At 45.3% G+C, this 22,546-nt stretch overlaps 1 protein-coding gene across 1 annotated transcript in view; it reads right to left on the bottom strand.

The window, feature by feature from the left end:
- Window positions 1–14,320, bottom strand: part of LOC126473881 (cytochrome P450 4C1-like) — a 331,661-nt gene extending 317,341 nt beyond the window's left edge. The window contains exon 1 of the mRNA XM_050101217.1: window positions 14,114–14,320. Coding sequence (XP_049957174.1) covers window positions 14,114–14,247 — 134 coding nt within the window. The 5' untranslated portion in view covers window positions 14,248–14,320. The remainder of the gene's footprint in view (window positions 1–14,113) is intronic.
- Window positions 14,321–22,546: the final 8,226 nt, after the last annotated feature.

Raw genomic sequence — 22,546 nt, 5'->3', positions numbered from 1 at the left:
TAAAATTACGAACAACTCCAGTTGGAAAGACCACATAGATAATATTGCGGGGAAGGCGAGCCAAAGGTTGCGTTTCATTGGCAGGACACTTAGAAGATGCAACAAGTCCACTAAAGAGACAACTTACACTACACTCGTTCGTCCTCTGTTCGAATATTGCTGCGCGGTGTGGGATCCTTACCACGTGGGATTGACGGAGGACATCGAAAGGGTGCAAAAAAGGGCAGCTCGTTTTGTATTGTCACGTAATAGGGGAGAGAGTGTGGCAGATATGATACGCGAGTTGGGATGGAAGTCATTACAGCAAAGACGTTTTTCGTCGCGGCGAGATCTATTTACGAAATTTCAGTCACCAACTTTCTCTTCCGAATGCAAAAATATTTTGTTGAGCCCAACCTACATAGGCAGGTATGATCATCAAAATAAAATAAGAGAAATCAGAGAACGAACAGAAAGGTTTAGGTGTTCGTTTTTCCCGCGCGCTGTTCGGGAGTGGAATGGTAGAGAGATAGTATGATTGTGGTTCGATGAACCCTCTGCCAAGCACTTAAATGTGAATTGCAGAGTAATCATGTAGATGTAGATGTAGGTTATTCACGTGAAAACGTTTCCGACCTGATTATGGCCGTACGACGGAAATTAACAGACTTTGAACGCGGTGTGGTAATAGGAATTAGACACATGAGAAATTCCATTTCGGAAATCGTTACGGAATTCAATATTTCGATATTCCCAAAGTCAAGAGTGTGCCGAGAATACAAAATTTCAAGCATTACCTCTTACCACGGACTACGCAGTGGCCGGCGGCCTTCGCTTAACGACCAACAAGCAGCGGCGTTTGCATAGAGTTGTCAGTGCTAACAGATGGCGTGAAGTAACCGAAGAAATCAACGTCCGTTAGGGCAGTGCGGCGAAATTTGTTGGCATTAATGGGCTACGGCAGCAGACCGACCGACGCGAGTACCGAGTACAGCGTCGCCTGAAGCGCCTGTTCTGGACCCTAGACGACTGTAAAACCGTGGCCTGATCAGATGAGCTTCGATTTCAATTCGTAAGATCTGATGGTGGGGTTCGAGTGTGGCGCAGTTGCCACGGTGCCATTCATCCATGTTGTCGACAAGGCACTGTGCAAGCTGGCGTTGGCTCCATAATGGTATGGGCTGTGTTTTCACGGAATGGTCTGGGCCGTCTGGATTTTGGTTACTTGGAGACCACTTGCAGCCATTCATGGACGTCACGTTCCCAACAAAGAAGGAATTTTTGTGGATGACAATGAGCCATGTCATCGGACCACAATTGTTCGCGATTAGTTTGAAGAATATTCTGAACAGCACGAGTGAATGATTTGGCCGCCCAGACCACCCATCATGAATCGTTATGGGACATAATCGAGAGGTCAGTAAGTTCACAAAATCCCGCACCGGCAACACTTCCGCAATTATGACGGCTACAAAGGCAGTGTGGCTGCAGGGGACTTCCAACGAGTTGTTCAGTCCAGCCTGCGGGCTTTCAAAAATAAATAGTGTGGTGATATGGTGTGGCCCTCAACTACGTACCCACAGACTCAGAATTGAAATATTAAAATTTTTGGCTGGTTTCGTTGTGTAGTTGCTGTGATACGTAGTTGCCGCATTACAGGCCAAATACTGCTGAGTCTACGGTATACGATATGAATATACACATGAATCGAATAGTCGAAGTCACCCGGTAATTGCGAACTTTATAAATGAAAGATAGCAATTAAATAAAATCTGCAGGTACTATCTTAACGACTTTAAATGATGAGTACGATAGTAGAAGTACTTTTGAGAATGCAGTATATTTCTGCAAAACACTTATTGGTGTCGATGGTCCAGCAATTAAATAAAATATTAGTTGATTAACAGGGAAACAATAGATTTCTACTGCATGTAATTAGTTATGAACAACAACATAGCTCGCGAGATATTCACTTCTATACGCATACTACGTCTTCACTGTAGCAACCACGGAAATCTCACAAATTCACAAGTCGGCACTCCGAAGTATTTCTATCTCCCGCGATCACGCGCAAACCGCTCCACACTCAAGTCTTTCGCACGACCGTTCGTTTCGCCTTCACGTCCAGCACCCCCCGTGTCCTGTGCCTTACTATCCAGAACTACTTCGTGTCCTCTCCGGAAACGATGCTCTTCTTCAACCTCCATACATCTCTCTAAGTAACGAGCGCTGTGATTGGCTAGAGCGCTCCCTCCATGTCTCCAAGCCTACGTCCACTCATAAACATATTGAAACACATACGAACTACTGGATTTACATTTAAATAACTTGAAATTAAATAAATATTCCTACAGCTGGACCATAAACACGCTCTAACACACATTATTAAATACATAAACAAATTAAATAAACGTATATCAAAGTAATAGCAACAAAAGGTAGGGCAGTAGCCTAATGTCTCTGTGCTTTCTAAAACACGGTAAATATTTAACCAATTTCTTCATGAATAGTATATATCGGATGTAAACGAAGACATAGATGAATAAATATATTTGTAAGCACGCTGTCAACGTTTTTTCGTGTAACTGTGGAGTGCTTATAGCTTGATGCGATCGATAGTAATCGGCCACTTTGACCTCCAATAACTCATGTACTATTCAAGTTACATGCCTGTAAATTATACCAATTTAGTTTCACACTAATAGCTTTCTAAAGACATGTCGATCGACAAAATAGGATGAACCGTTTAGATTTTGGAAATTCGTTGCTGGGTGTAACTTGTATAATTTACCATCAGATAGTAAACTTTAAACTAATAACGATGATGCAAATCTAATTACACCATCATAATCGTCTTGCAAATAGTGGTAATGTACATGTTTCTTTTTGAGGTATCATGATTCATCTGGTTACTATTAATTTCTATACGAACTGTGAAATGTCAGACATTATGGTTTCACAAAGTCATCCATCTTTGGCACTCCCGGCATGTCTCCTCCAGCGACACAGCGTCGCATGGAATTCCCAGCGACACGGCCTGTGGACCAAGCTCTGGGGCTGCCCCTCATGCCCAGCTAACGTTTAGCACCACGTGGTTGCTGCCAGGCCGCGGCCCGCCGTGAGGGCCCCACGTGACCACGCAAACTCCGAACTTAGAATATTTTCAGGGCACCACAACTCGCCGTTACCTCAGAAGCCCACGTAGAGCTGGTGCACTAAGCCGGACAGGAGGAGTTCCGACATGATATTAGGGGCTATCCCATGACTTTGTCACCTCAGCGCATAATGCCCAGCAGCGAGCAGCGTACCTGCAAACCATAAAGCACCAGGATCAGATTGCATAACAGCAGAATTAGTTAAAAATGGGGGACAGAAATTGGTGGAAGTAGCTCACAAAATGATAACTAAAGTATGGAATTCAGAGATGATACCTGAAGAGTGGCAGGAGTCGATTCTGATCCCAATTTTTAAGAAAGGTGACAAAATGGATTGTAGTAATTATAGAGGCATATCGCTATTACCAGTATGTTCCAAAATTTTCTCGAATATTCTGCTAAGCTGGCTTACACCATATGCAGATGAAATTGTGGGGGATTACCAAGCCGGCTTTCGGAGGAACAGATCAACTATACACCAAATATTCACCCTGCGTCAAATTTTGGAAAATAAATGGGAATACAATAAACCAGTTCATAATCTTTTCATTGATTTTACAAAAGCATTTGATTCAGTATTGCAATCAAAATTGTACAGAATTCTTTTGGAACTTGGAATACCAAAGAAGTATGTTAGACTTATAGAAGTGAGTTTTAAAAACACTAAAGGTAGAGTACGCGTGGGGAAATTGGAGTCAGAAGAATTTGTAATAAAGAACGGACTTAAACAGGGAGATGCCCTGTCTTCGCTACTTTTTAATTTAGTCCTAGAATATATTGTACGAATGGCAGCAGATAATTCAGAGGGTGTGGAGTTAAATGGAAATATTAAGATATTAGGGTATGCAGATGATCTAAACATCATTACCGATAGGAAAGAATCTGTAACAGCAAATGTGAATGCGTTAATCAAGGCTAGTGAAGATGTAGGTCTAAGGATAAGTGAAGACAAAACTAAATACCTGGTTACTACTAGAATGCCAACAGCAGTAGATCAGGAAATGTTAAGAGTTGGAGACACGCAGTTTGAAAAAGTGAACACATTTAAGTATCTAGGCGTGGACATCACTTCGAGAAATGAGATTGAGTCCGAACTGAGGAAGAGATTACAGGCGGGAAATGCGTGCTACTTCTCACTGAATAGATTACTTTCATCACGGATATTGTCTAGAAATTTAAAGATTAGAATATACAAAACTATTATTCTACCAGTTATGCTGTATGGGTGTGAGACTTGGTCTCTCACTGTGCAAAATGAAAAGCCGTTTAGAGTATTTGAAAACAAAATTTTGCGGAAAATTTTCGGAGCAAAAGGGGATGACATTAGCGGAGAGTGGCGAAAACTGCGTAACGAAGAGGTTCACTAACTCTATTCAAGCCGTGGCATAATCAGTATTATTAAGTCACGTAGGCTGCGATGGACGGGTCACGTAGCTCGAATGGATGAGGGCAGGGCAGCGCGCAGAGTACTGGTAGGGCACCTAGAGGGAAAACGTCCCGTGGGAAGACCGAGGCGTAGATGGGAGGACAATGTGAAGGCCGATTTGAGGAGCCTAGGTATTGAAGGAGAATGGAAGGAAATAGCCCAAGACACGGACAGATGGCGAAAATACGTTGGTGCGGTAATGGACTCTCGAGTCCGGTATGACCAGTGAGTAAGTAAGTAAGTTCAAAAATGTTCAAATGGCTCTGAGCACTATGGGACTTAACATCTATGGTCATCAGTCCCCTAGAACTTAGAACTATCTAAACCTAACTAACCTAAGGACATCACACAACACCCAGCCATCACGAGGCAGAGAAAATCCCTGACCCCGCCGGGAATCGAACCCGGGGACCCGGGCGCGGGAAGCGAGAACGCTGCCGCACGACCACGAGCTGCGGGTAGTAAGTAAGTGTACCTGCAACTACTAACTTCGTGATTATGGTTACACCTGTCCAGAAGAACACTCAATGTTTTGGATTTCTCAGTTATCAGGAAAGGCCCAAGGTAACTAGTACACACAATTGTTTGGCGGAGACGATAGGTTTACGTGGCACGTTGTGACCAGAGTGCAGGAGAATACTACTGATGGCACACTTGCCGACATTCGGAAACTGATGCTGTGGGTGCACGTGGCGCCTGCAGTCTGGCGGTTATCCTTATCGCTGCTGGCAACTGACAAAGAGATCGCCAGTTCGATTCTCAGTGCCTGCTTCAGTTTTCTATAACACCCTTGGCGAAACCTAACAGGAATGCAAAAATGATGATCTTGGCGCATACAGTACGCACATCCTTTTTCGAAGAACATTAGACAAAATAGACAATCTGGCATATGTAAGGACTAATATGAAAAGGAGAACTCATAACAAAATTGAGAATAAAAATTGCTAACCGTCTGAAAATTCCAATACAAAAGGAACATGGATTAATATGTGATATATCAAGGAGACACTTCAAGTTTTAAACTGGGGAAGAGTTCGGCTTCATGCAAGACACCGTTTTCTAGTTCTGTTTTCTCCCAGATGTGTTTCAGCACTTGGTGTGCTATCTACAGTGGGTTATTTGAATATTTTCTTCAGCACTTGCTGTCCTGTCAACAGAGGATTATTTGTTTATTTTCTTCCTCACATGAAGCTAATAGTTTTTTGTGCTGATAGGTTTAAATCTACAATACTAATCTACAATACTATCTGTCTTTTGAATGCTGAAATTATTCTCGTATCCATGCTAGCTAAAATAAACTGGAATGGAATTTCGCCTTATACAAGACACCCTTTTTTAGTTTCTTTTTCTCACGCAGACATGTTTCAACATTTTTTGTGGTATCTTCAGTTGATTTGTTTGTTTATTTTCTTTCTTAGATGAAGCTATTACTAGAGTGAGCTGGTAGTTGCAAAGCCTTAAATCTACAGCCGCAACAGCACATGAAATGGCGGCAGAAACTATGAGCTTGCCTAACAAATCATATAAAATACATGTTTAGCAGCAACAGAAAGAAAGGAAAGAAAGGAAAAAAGGGAAAGGCATTGTTATCACGACACAAACAAGAAAAAACACCACAATATCCAAAATTATGACAAGCAGTAGACTGAGTAGTAGATTTTAGCTACCAGCATACATACCTTCTAGCTTCATATGAGAAAGAAAATAAACATACTCACTGAAGATACAAAATATGCTGGAACATGTCTGGGTGAAAAAAAATTAAGAAATGATGTCTTTCATAAAACGGTAATTCCTCTCCAGCTTATCTTAGCAGGCACGGAAATAAGGAGAACTTCAACTTCCACAAGATGGTTAGTAAAGTTTTAAATTTCATAACAGAATTATTTAGTTTCCTTAGGAAGTATAGCGTACTCTATGAAGTCGAAGTCTTAACGATATGCCCTGTGTCATCTGTAAGGTGTCAGACTTATTTATTAGTCAATAATGTACCCTGAAGAGCCAAAGAAAGTGGTACACCTGCCTAATACCGTGTAGGGCCCACGCGAGCACGCAGAATTGACGCAAAACGACGTTGCATGGACTCGACTAATGTCTGAAGTAGTGCTGGAGGGGTCTGGGAAGTTTGGTGGTCAGCGGAAGAGTTTAAACTCAAAAGAGTGTTCCTGGAGCCACTCTGTAGCAATTATCGACGTGTGGGGTGCCGCACTGTCCTGCTGGAATTCCCAAGTCCGACGGAATGCACAATGAACTAGAATGGATGCCAGTAATCAGACAGTATGCTTACGTACGTGTCACCTGTCAGAGTCGTATTTAGACTTATCAGGAGTCCCATGCCACTCCAACTGCGTACACTCCACGCCATTACAGAGCCTTCAACAGCTTAAACAATCCCCTGCTGATATGCAGAGTCCATGGATTCGTGTGGTTGTCTCCATACCTGTACACGTCCATCCGCCCGATGCAATTTGAAACGAGACTCGTCCGACCAGGCAAAATTTTTCTAGGTTCTCAACAGACTAATGTCAGTGTTGATGGGCCCAGGTGTTCGTCCGCAGCTCGTGGTCTCACGATCGCGTTCTCGCTTCCCGAGCACGGGGTCCCGGGTTCGATTCCCGGCGGGGTTAGGGATTTTCACCTGCCTCGAGATGACTGGGTGTTTGTGATGTCATCATTTCATCATCATTCTTGAAAGTGGCGAAATTGGACTGAGTAAAGGTTGGGACTTTGTACGGGCGCTGATAACCGCGCAGTTGAGCGCCCCACAAACCAAACACCAAACATCATCATCATCGGGCCCAGGCGTGGCATAAAACTTTGTGTTGTGCAGTCATCAAGGGATGTTTAATGGAATGGTTCGCACGCTGACACTTGTTGATGGGCCACAACTGGCATCTGCACCAAACTGCGGAAAGGTTGCACTTCTGTGACGTTGAACGAGTCTCTTCAGTCGTCATTGGTCTCGTTCTTGCAGGATCTTTTCCTGTCTCAGAGATTTGGAGATTTGTTTTACCGGATTCCCGATATTCACGGTACACTCGTGAAATGGTCGTGCGGGAAAGTCTCCACTTGATCGGTAGCTCGGAGATGCTGTCTCCCATCGCTCGTGCGACGACTATAACACTACGTTCAAAATCACTTAAATCTTGATAACCTGCCATTGTAGCAGGAGTAACCCATTTAACCACTGCGCCAGACACTTGTCATCTCATAATGCATTGCCAACCGCAGCACCGTATTCAGCCTGTTTACGTACCTCTGTATTTTGAATACGCATACCTATACCAACTTCTTTGGCGCTACATTGAAAAATCTGTACGCTTATCTTTTCTTTTACCTTTAAATATTAATTCATCCTCCTCACGCCATGAGGGATGTAGGGTGGGCTGTCAGCGGTACAGCGTTCCGCTCTTCAGGAAATAGCATTTTTTAAAATAAAACAAGGATGAGATAAAGAACAATAGAACCGATATACTATTTTAAAAATCAAAGATGGAGATCTAAAAAACTAAAATATTTGCATTTAAAAAGCACATTACGGTGTGATGAAACTGCTCTATAAAAAAAGAAAGAAAAAACACTTAAGCACCGCACTTTCGTTAAAAACCTGAAGGGTCTGGACTGGGAGATGAGTGTTTCAGGAGGAGAGAATACGCTCCATAGGGTTGAGGGTAGGGAACCTGTGGATATGAGGGTAACATGTTGAGGTGGATAGTGGGAGGACTCGTTGGGAAGGGGTTTCGTTTGTGGGTGGGGTAGTGGTAGCAATAAGGAAGGGATGGGGATGGATGGAGAGGGACAGGGAGAGAGTGAGACAGTTGGGAAAGAGTTAAAGTTAGTAGAAAGGATGAAAATCGAGGCGCATCTCAGTGTCTGGAGAGCGAGTTGGTCGAAATTGCGTTGGAATAGGATAAATGGGTGTGGTTATTCCCATACGAAAGGCTTAAATGTCTTCACAAAGGGATAGAATACGTGGGAGTGATTTAGTAAGAGCATGGACCGTGTTTCTGTGTGTTTGTACAACAGATACGTGTACCACGAAAGTACATAGTCGCAAAATTAGGTCGCGAAATATTTTCACGCACGAATAATACGTTTTTTGGTGAAATTACTGGTTTGCTCTTCAACTAACTTCACAATACTCTGAGGTGACGAAAGTCATGGGATAATGATATGCACATATACAGATGGTGGCAGTATGAACTACTCAAGGTTTAAAGGGCAGTGTACTGGCCGACTTGTCACTTGTACTCAGGTGCTTCATGCGAAAAGGTTTCCGAAGTGATTATGGTCTCATGTTGGGAATCAACAGACTTTCAAGGCTGAACTGTAGTTGGAGCTGGACACTCCATTTCAGAAATCGTTAGGAAATTCACTATTCCGAGATCCACAGTGTCAGTAGTGTGACGAGAATATCAAATTTCAGGAATTATCTCTCGCAATGGACAGCACTGTGGCCGACGGCCTTTACGTAACGACCGAGAGCATCGGCGTTTGCTTAGAGTTTCCTCCAGTGGTAACAGGCAAGCAACACTGCATGAAATAACCATATAAACCAAAGTCGGTCGTCCGACAGACGTATCCGATAGGACAGTGCGGCGAAATTTGGCGTTGATGGGCTGCGGCGGAAGATGAGCGACGCGAGTGGCTTTGCTCACAGCACGACATCGCCTGCAGCGCCTCTCCTGGGCTCGTCGCCATATCGGTTGGATCCTAGACGGCTGTAGAACCGTGATGTGGTCAGTCCCGATTTCAGTCTGTAAGAGCTCATGGTAGGGTTAGAGCGTGATTCAGTACCCATTTTCAGCAAACAATGATGGAACTTTTATGGATGACAGAACGTCCTGTCACGGGACCACAGTTGGTCGCAACTGATTTGAAGATCATTCTGGACGGTTCGAGTGAATTACTTGGCCAACCAGATCGCCCGACATGAACCCCTTCGAACGTTTGTGGGACATAATCGAGAGGTCAGTCCATGTATAACACCACAACTCTGTGGATGATCATACATTTTTTACGTGTTTTACGAACATTGGCTTATTAGTTGAGCTGAATATTATTCTTGTAAATATGTTGTCAATTTATAAATTCTATTTGTTATTTAAGAAAGAGAGTACACATGGAGTGTTAACATTCTGTAAGAAGACACGCTGGCCTAGTTAGCGAAAAGCCATTGTCAAAGAGTATAATAAATTGTAAATGCATTATCTCTGGGCGCGTGGCCGGCCGGAGTGGCCGAGCGGTTCTAGGCGCTTCAGTCTGGAGCCGCGCGACCGCTACGGTCGCAGGTTCGAATCCTGCCTCGGGCATGGATGTGTGTGATGTCCTTAGGTTAGTTCGGTTTAAGTAGTTCTAAGTTCTAGGGGACTCCTCAGATGTTAAGTCCCATAGTGCTCAGAGCCATCTCTGGGCGCGAGAGCGCGCCAAAAAAGTAGCAATTTGGAGTCGCACGGAGACGATTGTTGTCGTTGGTTGTGTGTATTTGCCAGTGTGGCTATGTAACAGTGCGGAGATAGAAAGTCTGTTTCCGAAGTTCGGAGCAGTGAAAACTGAAATGGTTGTTTTCGCGTATGTTTAATACGAGCAAGCGATGTGTACGGAATTTATTGGGCACAGTACAAATGCAGCCAGAGTAATTCACATAACATCAAGAGTACTACGCGGCCTTGTTATTGGCTATGGTATGGCAAGAAGATCAACCTGTGCCCTATTTTAATGAAGCCGCTCGACAAACCAATGGCATCATAAAGTGAAGTAACATCTAGAATTTTTATAACTGTAGGCTGACCACCGTAGTTAGAATTTTATTTCTTAAATAACATTGTTATCGTTCATATTGTCACGTAAATAATTTCCCTAAGTCGTTATCCATGTAGTATCCATCCTATCCATTTGTAAGAACCGAGATAATCAGAAAATGAACTGTAAATAAAATGAACATTAATTTTTTAGATCATCAAAACAACTTTTGCACCATTATGTAATAATGAAATCTTTGGCTGTAGTATGAATAGTGTCAGAAATAGAATGATGCAAAAGCCAGAGTTAATACATTTGCTAAAAACAGAGTAACTTTCATAATAAAAAATTGGTAGCAAAGCTTTACGTAACTTGGATACTGAATTTCACTGTCGAAGCACAGTTTCTAATTTATAGCTTGTGGCATAATTTATAGCTTTTATTACAAAGAAATATCAGAGTACGTGCTAGGCGAATCACAGTCCTTACCAATCAGTAAATTCAAACAATCTTTCTGCTTGCTACAACAGTCAGTATTACAGTGAGTAATGTAACAAAAAGTTTCTATCCAAAGCCAGTAAACAATCTTACTTTAAATGATCTTTGAAAATTATATAATACGTTGTATGCGTTTGCTATTCGGTAATTTCCAAGAATGATTGCCTATCGAAGTCGCGGGGTCCAAACGATACATATCGAACGTGCGATAGTAAATCGACCTTGCAACTATTTTGGCGGGCGTTATGTGTATGTTTACGGTTGTCACTACAGCAATGACAAAAGAAGAGCGTCACAAAAATACTTGCGTTTGCAAAGGAGACGACTTACCTTACTCGTCGTCGGTGTTGTCGCCATGTTAAAGTCCATCACGGTGGTCTGGATGGATCATTTGGAAGAGTCGAACTACGTATTCTTCCTGATATTCGTTCGTTTTCCGCCCTGTCCGCAATGAAATTGTAACGGTATTTCAGCATCGAAACCGTTCTTACCAAGTTTTACACACTTCGCACCACCACAGTCCACACAGTCCCTTCTTCCCTCGTCGGCGCTTCCGGTGCCGCATGATCAATTTAGGATCGCACGTTCGATATGTATCGCTTGGACCCAGCGACTTCGATAGGCAATCATTCTTGGAAATTACCGCTATTTGATTATTATCTGACTACTGTGACATGTGTGCTGTGAAGTACTTGAAAGCGTGCGTTAGATACTGTTTCTACATCATGACACTAGCAACTGTTCTTACCTAAGATTGCTTACGTGTATAGAGTTCAGTTTCAATTTTATTATTCATGTTCCGGTGAGGAACTGAGGAACGTAGGTTATTTTCGTTAATGACATATTTTGAAAACCTTTTTCCTAATTTTCCACTACTGTTCATGAAAAATGTATAAAGTCAAACGAAGTTTGTTTCTAATCGTCATTGCTAAAGCACTGAGTAGTGGTGATTCGGTTATACCTTCATCTACTTGCCGGTCGCTGTGGCCGAACGGTTCTAGGCGCTTCAGTCCGGAACCATGTTGCTGCTACGGTCGCAGGTTCGAATCCTACCTCGGGCATGGATGTATGTCATGTCCTTAGGTTAGTTACGTTTAAGTAGTTCTAAGTCTAGGAGACTGATGACCTCGGATGTTAAGTTCCATAGTGCTTGGAGCCATTTGAACCATTTTTTTCATCTACTTCTCTCGATTTTCCATTATTCTTCGGAGTAGATGGCTTTCCCCCACAGATTAGGGACTTGGCAGGTACACGGTCATATAGAAAAACTTAATTAGCCGGTGAGGTAGGAGGGTTATGAGTACAGGAAGCCATGCATCATCTTCGCAGATGTGGGCAGCTGTAGAGGCAGAATGGTTCAGTATTTCCGACGACTTGCTGAGCCCTCGCCACCTCGAGTTGGCGAACTACGCCACGTAGGAGGAGGTCTGACATGATATGAGGATGTATCCCATGACTTTTGTCTCTTCAAAAAAGTGTTCAAATGTATGTGAAATATTATGGGACTTAACTGATAAGGTCATCAGTCCCTAAGCTTACACACTACTTAGCCTAAATTTTCCTAAGGACAAACACAGACTCATGCCCGAGGGAGCACTCGAACCTCCGCCGGTCTGTCTCTTCAGTGTAACATCATTTCGTTGCAGGTGGCAAGCCAAGGAATAATGAAACAGAGGTATTGCGCTATCTAATAATCCACGGAACAATATAAGACTCGCAAAAGACTTAGAAAGATTTTAGGTTTACCTTTTGTTACTTACAACGAGTTAGTACACTACTGGCCATTAAAATTGCTACACCAAGAACAAATGCAGATGATAAACGGCTATTCATTGGACAAATATATTATACTAGAACTGACATGCGATTACATTTTCACGCAAGTTGGGTGCATAGATCCTGAGAAATCAGTACCCAGGACAACCACCTCTGGCCGTAATAACGGCCTTGATACGCCTGGGCATTGAGTCAAACAGAGCTTGGATGGTGTGTACAGGTACAGCTGCCCACGCAGCTTCAACACGATACCACAGTTCACCAAGAGTAGTGACTGTCGTATTGTGACGAGCCAGTTGCTCGGCCACCATTGACCAGACGTTTTCAATTGGTGAGAGATCTGGAGAATGTGCTGGCCAGGGCAGCAGTCGAACATTTTCTGTATCCAGAAAGGTCCGTATAGGACCTGCAACATGCGGTCGTGCATTATCCTGCTGAAATGGAGGGTTTCGCAGGGATCGAATGAAGGGTAGAGCCACGGGTCGTAACACATCTGAAATGCAACGTCAACTGTTCAAAGTGCCGTCAGTGCGAACAAGAGGTAACCGAGACGTGTAACCAATGGCACCCCATACCATCACGCCGGGTGATACGCCAGTATGGCGATGACGAATACACGCTTCCAATGTGCGTTCACTGCGATGTCGCCAAACGCGGATGCGACCATCATAATGCTGTAAACAGAACCTGGATTCATCGGAAAAAATGACGTTTTGCCATTCGTGCATCCAGGTTCGTCGTTGAGTACACCATCGCAGGCGCTCCTGTCTGTGATGCAGCGTCGAGGGTAACCGCAACCATGGTCTCCGAGCTGATAGTCCATTCTGCTGCAAACGTCGTCCAACTGTTCGTGCAGATGGTTGTTATCTTGCAAACGTCCCTATCTGTTGACTCAGGCATCGAGACATGGCTGCACGATCCGTTACAGCCATGCGGATAAGATGGCTGTCATCTCGACTGCTAGTGATACGAGGCCGTTGGGATCCAGCACGGCGTTCCGTATTACCCTCCTGAACCCACCGATTTCATATCCTACTAGCGGTCATTGGATCTCGGCCAACGCGAGCAGCAATGTCGCGACACGATAAAACACAATCGCGATAGGCTACAATCCGTCCTTTCTCCAAGTCAGAAACGTGATGGCACGCATTTCTCGTCCTTACACGAGGCATCACAACAACGTTTCACCAGGCAATGCCGGTCAACTGCTGTTTGTGTATGAGAAATCGGTTGGAAACTTTCCTCATGTCAGCACGTTGTAGGTGTCGCCCCCGGCGCTAACCTTGTGTGAATGATCTGAAAAGCTAATGATTTGCACACCATAGCATCTTCTTCTGTCGGTTTAATTTGGCGTCTGTAGCACGTCATCTTCGTCGTGTAGAAATTTTAATGGCCAGTAGTGTGGCCGACCGCAATAAGAATACCCACCGATGAGGCGCAAATGTACTGTATCGCGTTTGGGCATAAAAATAATAATAGTTATTATCGTAATAGATGGGCCTGAGTTCTTAGAACCTGAGTTTGATCGTTGACTTACCTGAAGATGTCTCCATAACGATGCTTTAAGTCTCCGAGTCGGTCCAACAGCACGGGCAGTTTGTAGAACAAGGTAGCGTTTCCGAGCAGCGGCAGTGTTGGAGGTCCTGGGATCGACGTCCGCGGTCGTGTCATCCACAGCCAGGCAGCGAGTACCAGCACTCCGGAACACAACGACGCCAAGGCCGCGCACACAGCCAAAAGCACAGGCATGTTTCACTGACTGGAGAGCCGCCCCTCTCCTCCGACCTTTATATATACGCCGCTCAAAGCAGATATACTAGTTTGTCCAGAGCCTACCTGCTGGGAAACTACCTTAGGCTACGGCGGCACGCGCTCGTTTCGTCGTTCACGCAACACGTGCGACGCTGTCGGCAGTAGTCGCAAGGCCGCTTTTTCACGTATTGCGAATCCAAGGAAAATTCGATCAGTAGCGTGTCGGTGTGAGATGCACGCAGTTAGTATCAACTACGAGCGTAATTCCATTAAACATGACTGCCGTCCTCGCGTTAGGAGAAGTTGAGTACAATCGGGTATCTAAGGAGAAATGGTTCAAATGGCTCTGAGCACTATGGGACCTAACTTCTAAGGTCATCAGTCCCCTAGAACTTAGATCTAAATTAAACTCAACCAACCTAAGGACATCACACACATCCATACCCGAGGCAGGATTCGAACCTGCGACCGTAGCGGTCGCGCGGTTCCAGACTGTAGCGCCTAGAACCGCTCAGCCGGGCCGGCCGGCAGCTAAGGAGAAAGCTAGATAACAATGACAATTTTAATTGTTAAGACTTCAAATTTATTTCATGGAAAGACAAACAAGGCACGAAAAACATATGCGAACTATGAACACTTATTTTTGATGGTATCATTTATATTTAACATAACCTTCGAAAAAGCACATATTGGAACTCCTAAAACAACCTTCTGCAGCCACATCTGCGCTTAGAACAATATTTTTGTCGGTAAGTTGACACATTTTGCATATTTTCGTTCAATAATGTCATATAATAATGTTCTGGGGTAACCCATCGTTAAGAAAGAAGGTCTCCATTGCGCAAAAACGTGCTGTAAGAATAATATGTGGTGCTCACCAACGATCATCTTATAAATATCTGTCTAAGGAGTTGAGCATCTGACTACCGATTTACAATAAATTTATTCCCTCATGAATAAATTATGTACCTCAGTGAGATACAATACTGGAAGGCAAAACAACTTTCACTACTCCACATTAAGGTTGCTTTTAGAACAAAAATGGGTGCACAATGCTGGAGCAAAAATTATTGATCACGTACCCAGTGTTATAAAATTTATGGCAGAGAGCAAAGTAAAATTCGAGAGCAAAGTAAAAAACGAGCTCAGGGGCTGTAATATGTCAGAACGACCGAGAGTTATGGTTCCTACTAGTCATTAAAATTGCTATACCACGAAGATGACGTGCTACAGACGCGAAATTTAAACGACTGGAAGAAGATGCTGTGATATGCAAATGATTAGCATTTCATAGCATTCACACAAGGTTGGCGCCCGTGGCGACACCTACAACGTGCTAACACGAGGAAAGTTTCCAACTGACTTCTCATACACAAACAGCAGTTGACCGGCGTTGCCTGTTGAAACGTTGTTGTGATGCCTCGTGTAAGGAGGAGAAATGCGTACCATCACGTTTCCGACTTTGATAAAGGTCGGATTGTAGCCTATCGCGATTGCGGTTTATCGTATCACGACACTGCTGTTCGCGTTCGTTGAGATCCAATTACTGCTAGCAGAATATGGAATCGGTGGGTACAGGAAGGTAACACGGAACGCCGTGCTGGATCCCAACGGCCTCGTATCACTAGCAGTCGAGATGACAGGCACCTTATCCGCATGGCTGTAACGGATCGTGCAGCCACGTCTCGATCCCTGAGTCAACAGATGGGGACGTTTGCAACAATCTGCACGAACAGTTCGACGACGTTTGCAGCAGAATGGACTATCAGCTCGGAGACCATGGCTGCGGTTACCCTTGACGCTGCATCACAGACAGGAGCGCCTGCGATGGTGTACTCAACGATGAACCTGGGTGCACGAATGGCAAAACGTCATTTTTTCGGATGAATCCAGCTTCTGTTTGCAGCAGCATGATGGTCGCATCCGTGTTTGGCGACATCGCAGTGAACTCACATTGGAAGCGTGTATTCGTCATCGCCATACTGGCGTATTACCCGGCGTGATGGTATGGGGTGCCATTGATTACAAGTCTCGGTCACCTCTTGTTCGCATTGACGGCACTTTGAACAGTGGACGTTACATTTCAGATGTGTTACGACCCGTGGCTCTACCCTTCATTCGATCCCTGCGAAACCCTCCATTTCAGCAGGATAATGCACGACCGCATGTTGCAGGTCCTGTACGGACCTTTCTGGATACAGAAAATGTTCGACTGCTGCCCTGGCCAGCACATTCTCCAGATCTCTCACCAATTGAGAACGTCTGGTCAATGGTGGCCGAGCAACTGGCTCGTCATAATACGCCAGTCACTACTCTTGATGAACTGTAGTATCGTGATGAATCTGCGTGGGGAGCTGTACCTGTACACGCCATCCAAGCTCTGTTTGACTCAATGCCCAGACTATCAAGGCCGTTATTACGGCCAGAGGTGGTTGTTCTGGGTACTGATTTCTTAGGATCTATGCACCCAAATTGCGTGAAAATGTAATCGCATGTCAGTTCTAGTATAACATTTTTGTCCAACGAATACCCGTTTATGATCTGCATTTGTTCTTGGTGTAACAATTTTAATGGCCAGTAGTATATATAGAGTGGAGAAAAACTGTGTCACGAAATTTTAACCCTGGTTGGCTGATGCCAGTAGGAACTGCGGGAACTTGGCGCCACGCGCTCCTATTGGCCGCGGGATTGCCCTGTTGTCGGATGACCTGCACAACGCATGACCGCGAATGCTTTGCCTGTCGGATATCGTGATGTATCCAAGACGGCCCTCACGCTCGGTGGTAGTGCGCCATCTTTCCACTCTGGGCACCTGGGGGCGAATCCACCGATGTCCCGACACGTGCGTTGTAGTGTCATAATAAGACGTACCTAGGGCATTGTTTACTTAAAGCAGTTGCTCGAACTAGCGACCCTCTGACGCGACACAAGCTTGGTAACGTCGAATGGTGTTTTGCCGAACTATTTCGAAGATTCCTGGCATTGCCCTGATGTGATTGGCGGCATGTTGAATGCGATCCATTAATTCCTCTTCGTTTCTAGGTGGTTCGCGTCCGGGTGGGTGAGCTATAACCTTGAAGAGACCCCACAGGGAAAAGTCCGGTGGCGTGAGGTCTGGTGATCGCCGTGACCATGTCCTACGAGCACCTCCACCAATTACCCGGACGTCGAAGAGTTCATTTAAATATCCGCGCACAGCACGACTGTTATGTGCGGGCGCCCCATCATGCTGCAACCACATGCGTAGCCGTATGTGCAGGGGAACATCTTCCAGCAGGCCGGGTAGAGTTTCTTGCAAAAAGTGAAGGTAACTTGCCCCGGTGAGTCGAGGAGGTTGGTTTGGGGTTGGGTTGTTTGGGGGAAGGGACCAAACAGCGTGGTCATCAGTCTCGTCGGATTAGGGAAGGACGGGGAAGGAAGTCGGCTGTGCCCTTTCAAAGGAAACCTGGAGCGATTTAGTGAAATCACGGAAAACCTAAATCAGGATGGCCGGACGCGGGATTGAACTATCGTCCTCCAGAGTCGAGAAGGTAAACGGACAAGCCCAATCAGATGGTCACCCACAATGCCTGCCCAAATGTTCAGCGAAAATTGTTCCTGGTGTCTGTGGACGTACCTGACGTGAGGAATACACGTTTCGAGTGTTGTAAAGGGCATCCCGATGGAAGGTGCACTCGCCGGTAAACAACACAATGGCGGGGAAGTCGGGATCTCGTGCAACACGTCGCAGAAACCACCGGCAAAACCCTAACCTGTCTTCATAGTCCGCCACAGGATTTAGGTCTTGGGCGGGGTGGAAACTAAATGGATGCTGGCCGTCACCCATCAAAACCTCCCAGACTAACCAGTGGGTGGCCCCATTGTCGTGCCCAACTCCTCGAGTACTTGTTGCAGCCGGCCGGAGTGGCCGACCGGTTCTAGGCGCTACAGTCTGGAAACGCGCGACCGCTACGGTCGCAGGTTCGAATCCTGCATCGGGCATGGATGTGTGATGTCCTTAGGTTAGTTTGGTTTAAGTAATTCTAAGTTCTAGGGGACTGCTGACCTCAGTACTTAAGCCTCATAGTGCTTAGAGCCAACTTGTTGCAGGTGCTTCCTCGAAGCGCTCGAGAACAGTCTCTTCAAATGCAGCATCCCGTCGTGTTCGAGGTCTTCCAGCCTCACAATGTTATCCGGCTAACGTGTCTATTTCGCTACGTTGCCGGTGAATTTCTGCAATCGTTTGTGGGTGTGGGAGGCGTCTTGCTGGGTACCGTTCCTCATACAATCGTCGAGCTTCATGCGCATTCCCGTCAGCTAGCCCATAAACAAAAACCATATCTTGTTGTTCTCCAAACGAATACTGTGCCGCCGTGCATACTGTATGACTAAATAGCAGGTGACGTGTGTGTGCTCGGAAGCAAAGCTTAGATGTGAATGCCTCTGACGTGGAGGTGGAGACAAACAGCAAGACCTATTCGACACGTGTGTGTTGTATCACGTTGGAGCAAATGGCTCTGAGCACTATGGGACTTAACATCTGAGGTCATCAGTCCCCTAGAACTTACAACTACTTAAACCTAACTAACCTAAGGACACCACACACATCCATGCCTGAGGCAGGATTCGAACCTGCGACCGTAGCGGTCGCGCGGTTCCAGACTGAAGCGCCTAGAACCGCTCGGCCACACCGGCCGGCTCACGTTGGAGCAGTGACGGAGCGAGGGACGTTTGTATGTGTGCACCGCCACCCATAGCGCTGGCTTCAACCGACGAACGGCAGCAGGGCAATCCCATGGCCAATCGGACAGCGTCGCGCCAAGTTTCCGTAGTTTAAAAAATGGTGCGTTGTCGACCTACACAACATTTTGGATTCCACTGGCATCAGCCATCCAGGGTTAAAATTGCGTGACACAATTTTTCTCCACCCTATATACATACAGGGTGGTCCATTGATAGTGACCGGGCCAAATATCTCACGAAATATGCGTCAAACGAAAAAAGTACAAAGAACGAAACCCGTCTAGCTTGAAGGGGGAAACCAGATGGCACTATGGTTAGCCCGCTAGATGGTGCTGCTATAGTTCAAACGGATATCAACTGCGTTTTTTTAAAAATAGGAACCCCTACTTTTATTACATATTCGTGTAGTACGTAAATAAATATGAATGTTTTAGTTGGACTACTTTCTTCGCTTTGTGATAAATGGCGCTGTAATAGTCACAAACGTATGAGTACGTGGTATCACGTAACATTCCGCCATTGGGACGGTATTTTCTTCGTGATACAATACCCATGTGAAAATGGACCGTTTACCAATTGCGGAAAAGGTCGATATCGTGTTGATGTATGGCTATTGTGATCAAAATGCCCTACGGGCGTGTGCTATGTACGCTGCTCGGTATCCTAGACGACATCATCCAAGTGTCCGGACCGTTCGCCGGATAGTAACGTTATTTAAAGGAAACAGGAAGTGTTCAGCCACATGTGAAACGTCAACCACGACCTGCAACAAATGATGATGCCTAAGTAGGTGTTTTAGCTGCTGTCGCGGCTAATCCGCACATCAGTAGCAGACAAATTCCGCGAGAATCGGGAATCTCAAAAACGTCGATGTTGAGAATGCTACAGCAACATCGATTGCACCCGTACCATATTTCTATGCATCAGGAATTGCATGGCAACGACTTTGAATGTCATGTACAGTTCTGCCACTGGGCACAAGAGAAATTACGGGACGATGACAGATTTTTTACACGCGTTCTATTTAGCGACGAAACGTCATTCACCAACAGCGGTAACGTAAACCGGCATAATATGAACTATTGGGCAACGGAAAATCCACGATGGCTGCAACAAGTGGAACATCAGCGACCTTGGCGGGTTAATGTATGGTGCGGCATTATGGGAGGAAGGATAACTGGGCCCCATTTTATCGATGGCAATCTAAATGGTGGAATGTATGCTGATTTCCTACGTAATGTTCTACCGATGTTACTACAAGATGTTTCACTGCATGCCAGAATGGCGATGCACATCCAACATGATGGATGTCCGGCACATAGCTCGCGTGCGGTTGAAACGGTATTGATAACATATTTCATGACAGGTGGATTGGTCGTCGAAACACCATATCATGGCCCGCACGTTCACCGGATCTGACGTCCCCGGATTTCTTTATGTTGGGAAAGTTGAAGGATATTTGCTATGGTGATCCACCGACAACGCCTGACAACATGCGTCAGCGCATTGTCAATGCATGTGCGAACATTACGGAAGGTGAACCACTCGCTGTTGAGAGGAATGTCGTTACACGTATTACCAAATGCACAAATGCATTGAGGTTGACGGACATCATTTTGAGCATTTATTGCATTAATGTGGTATTTTGAGGTAATCACGCTGTAACAGCATGCGTTCTCAGAGATGATAAGTTCACAAAGTTACATGTATCACATTGGAACAACCGGAATTAAATGTTCAAACGTACCTACGTTCTGTATTTAGAAAACCTACCTGTTACCAACTGTTCGTATAAAATTGTGAGCCATGTATTTGTGACTATTACAGCGCCATCTATCACAAAGCGAAAAAAGTGGTCCAACTAAAACATTCATATTTCTTTACGTACTACATGAATATGTAATAAAATTGGGGGTTCCTATTTTTTAAAAATGCAGTTGATATCCGTTTGACCTATGGCAGCGCCATCTAGCGGGCCAACCATAGCGCCATCTTGCTTCCCCCTTCAAGCTAAACAAGTTTCGTTCTTTGTAGTTTTTTCGTTTGATGCTTATTTCATGAGATATTTGGCCCGGCCACGATCAATTGAACACGATGCCGAAGCGTGCAGACAAACACAGTCCAGTGTATATAATTGGAAGGAGAATCAGCATTGGTCGTATTTTTTTGTTTTATTATCCGCAAAGTCGATCTTCGGTCACTTAGTGACCATGCTCAGTGCTGTTGTAATATACAATTAAAATTGGTATGCACTGGTATCAACAAGCTTAGAGCTATCACATAAAACACAGTGACCGAAAATCGTTTTTGCGGATAATAAAACAAAAAATTACGACCAATGCTGATTCTCCTTCCAATTATATCCACTATGTGACTATTTGGTAGTGGTGCACAGAACACTCCATGGAGTCGCCAATCAACAGTCCAGTATGTTATTGAAGGTGACTAGTGGAGCGAAGGGTAACAGTCGACTGCCGTCGTTGCGGTGAGCCGTAGCAGTTCTGGGTGTCCAGCTAAGACAGCTCGGTCAACAGCCGCAGATAGCTCTGCACTCTTGAGGCCGAGAGTTCGCGCCCCGGCCGTGCCCCCGATGGACTGCAGCTTTCAGTCCGCCGGAGGATGCCACCCAGAGAGCGGAGGCTAGCAGGTCTCTCGCTCCTCGCGCCGGTGTAGCTCCAAGTTGGGACCGTCCGCCACAGCAGTGACGTGCCCGCGCAGCGGGGGATGGAGGTAGCATCAGCGGGCCGGTTGGCCGCCGATATCCACCACCAAAAGGTCATCGTGCTTGGCCTGCAACTTAAACAATCTTCCTTCTCTCCGGTTCTAGACGCGGACAAAATGGCGACACTACTGCCTGCTTTGAGCCTCCAGGCTCGCCTATTTACGCATCTTCTTCCTTACGCTTCTGACGTAGTTCCTCTGTAGGGGACAAACGGAGTGCTCTTTACTAATTAAAACGTCATCCTACCTCCGCCCACTTCAGCCCTTAGACACAGCTCACTAGGCGCTGTTGTAACTGTAACGTATGGATTCTTCACATCACGTCGGTGCCCTGTGCTGCCCCGATAACGTCACATTTGTATGCACTGCCCTCCGGTCAGTGCCTTCCAGCGATGTCGTAAAACAGCCTCGCAGAATCGTTTGAAAGATATCAACATCGCCCGCGCCTGCCATCTAATGTGCCAATCGGTCCCATTACTACAGTCTTCCAGCCATAGCTGCGCGTCATTTACAAGAATGCCCGAAAATCACGCCTTTACTTGTTTGTGGCGCAGCATAAATCCTCCCTTCCCAGAAGATTTGTCCCGAATCTTTAACATCATGCTCCCACTCACCTACCTTAACTCTAATAATTTATACATTGAGGACAATCTCCTGAATTCACCATACAGGACTTGAGCTCAAATTTTACTACTACCATCTATCCCTAACATACCCTTATACACTAATTAAGACCTTAAAACCAATTGCTTCGCCGACCAATGCCGGTCAACCA

Source organism: Schistocerca serialis, chromosome 4 (genome assembly GCF_023864345.2).
Source record: "Schistocerca serialis cubense isolate TAMUIC-IGC-003099 chromosome 4, iqSchSeri2.2, whole genome shotgun sequence".
Classification (NCBI taxonomy): domain Eukaryota; kingdom Metazoa; phylum Arthropoda; class Insecta; order Orthoptera; family Acrididae; genus Schistocerca; species Schistocerca serialis.
Note: the sequence above shows the minus strand (reverse complement) of the source record. Positions and strands in the feature narration are given on the sequence as shown.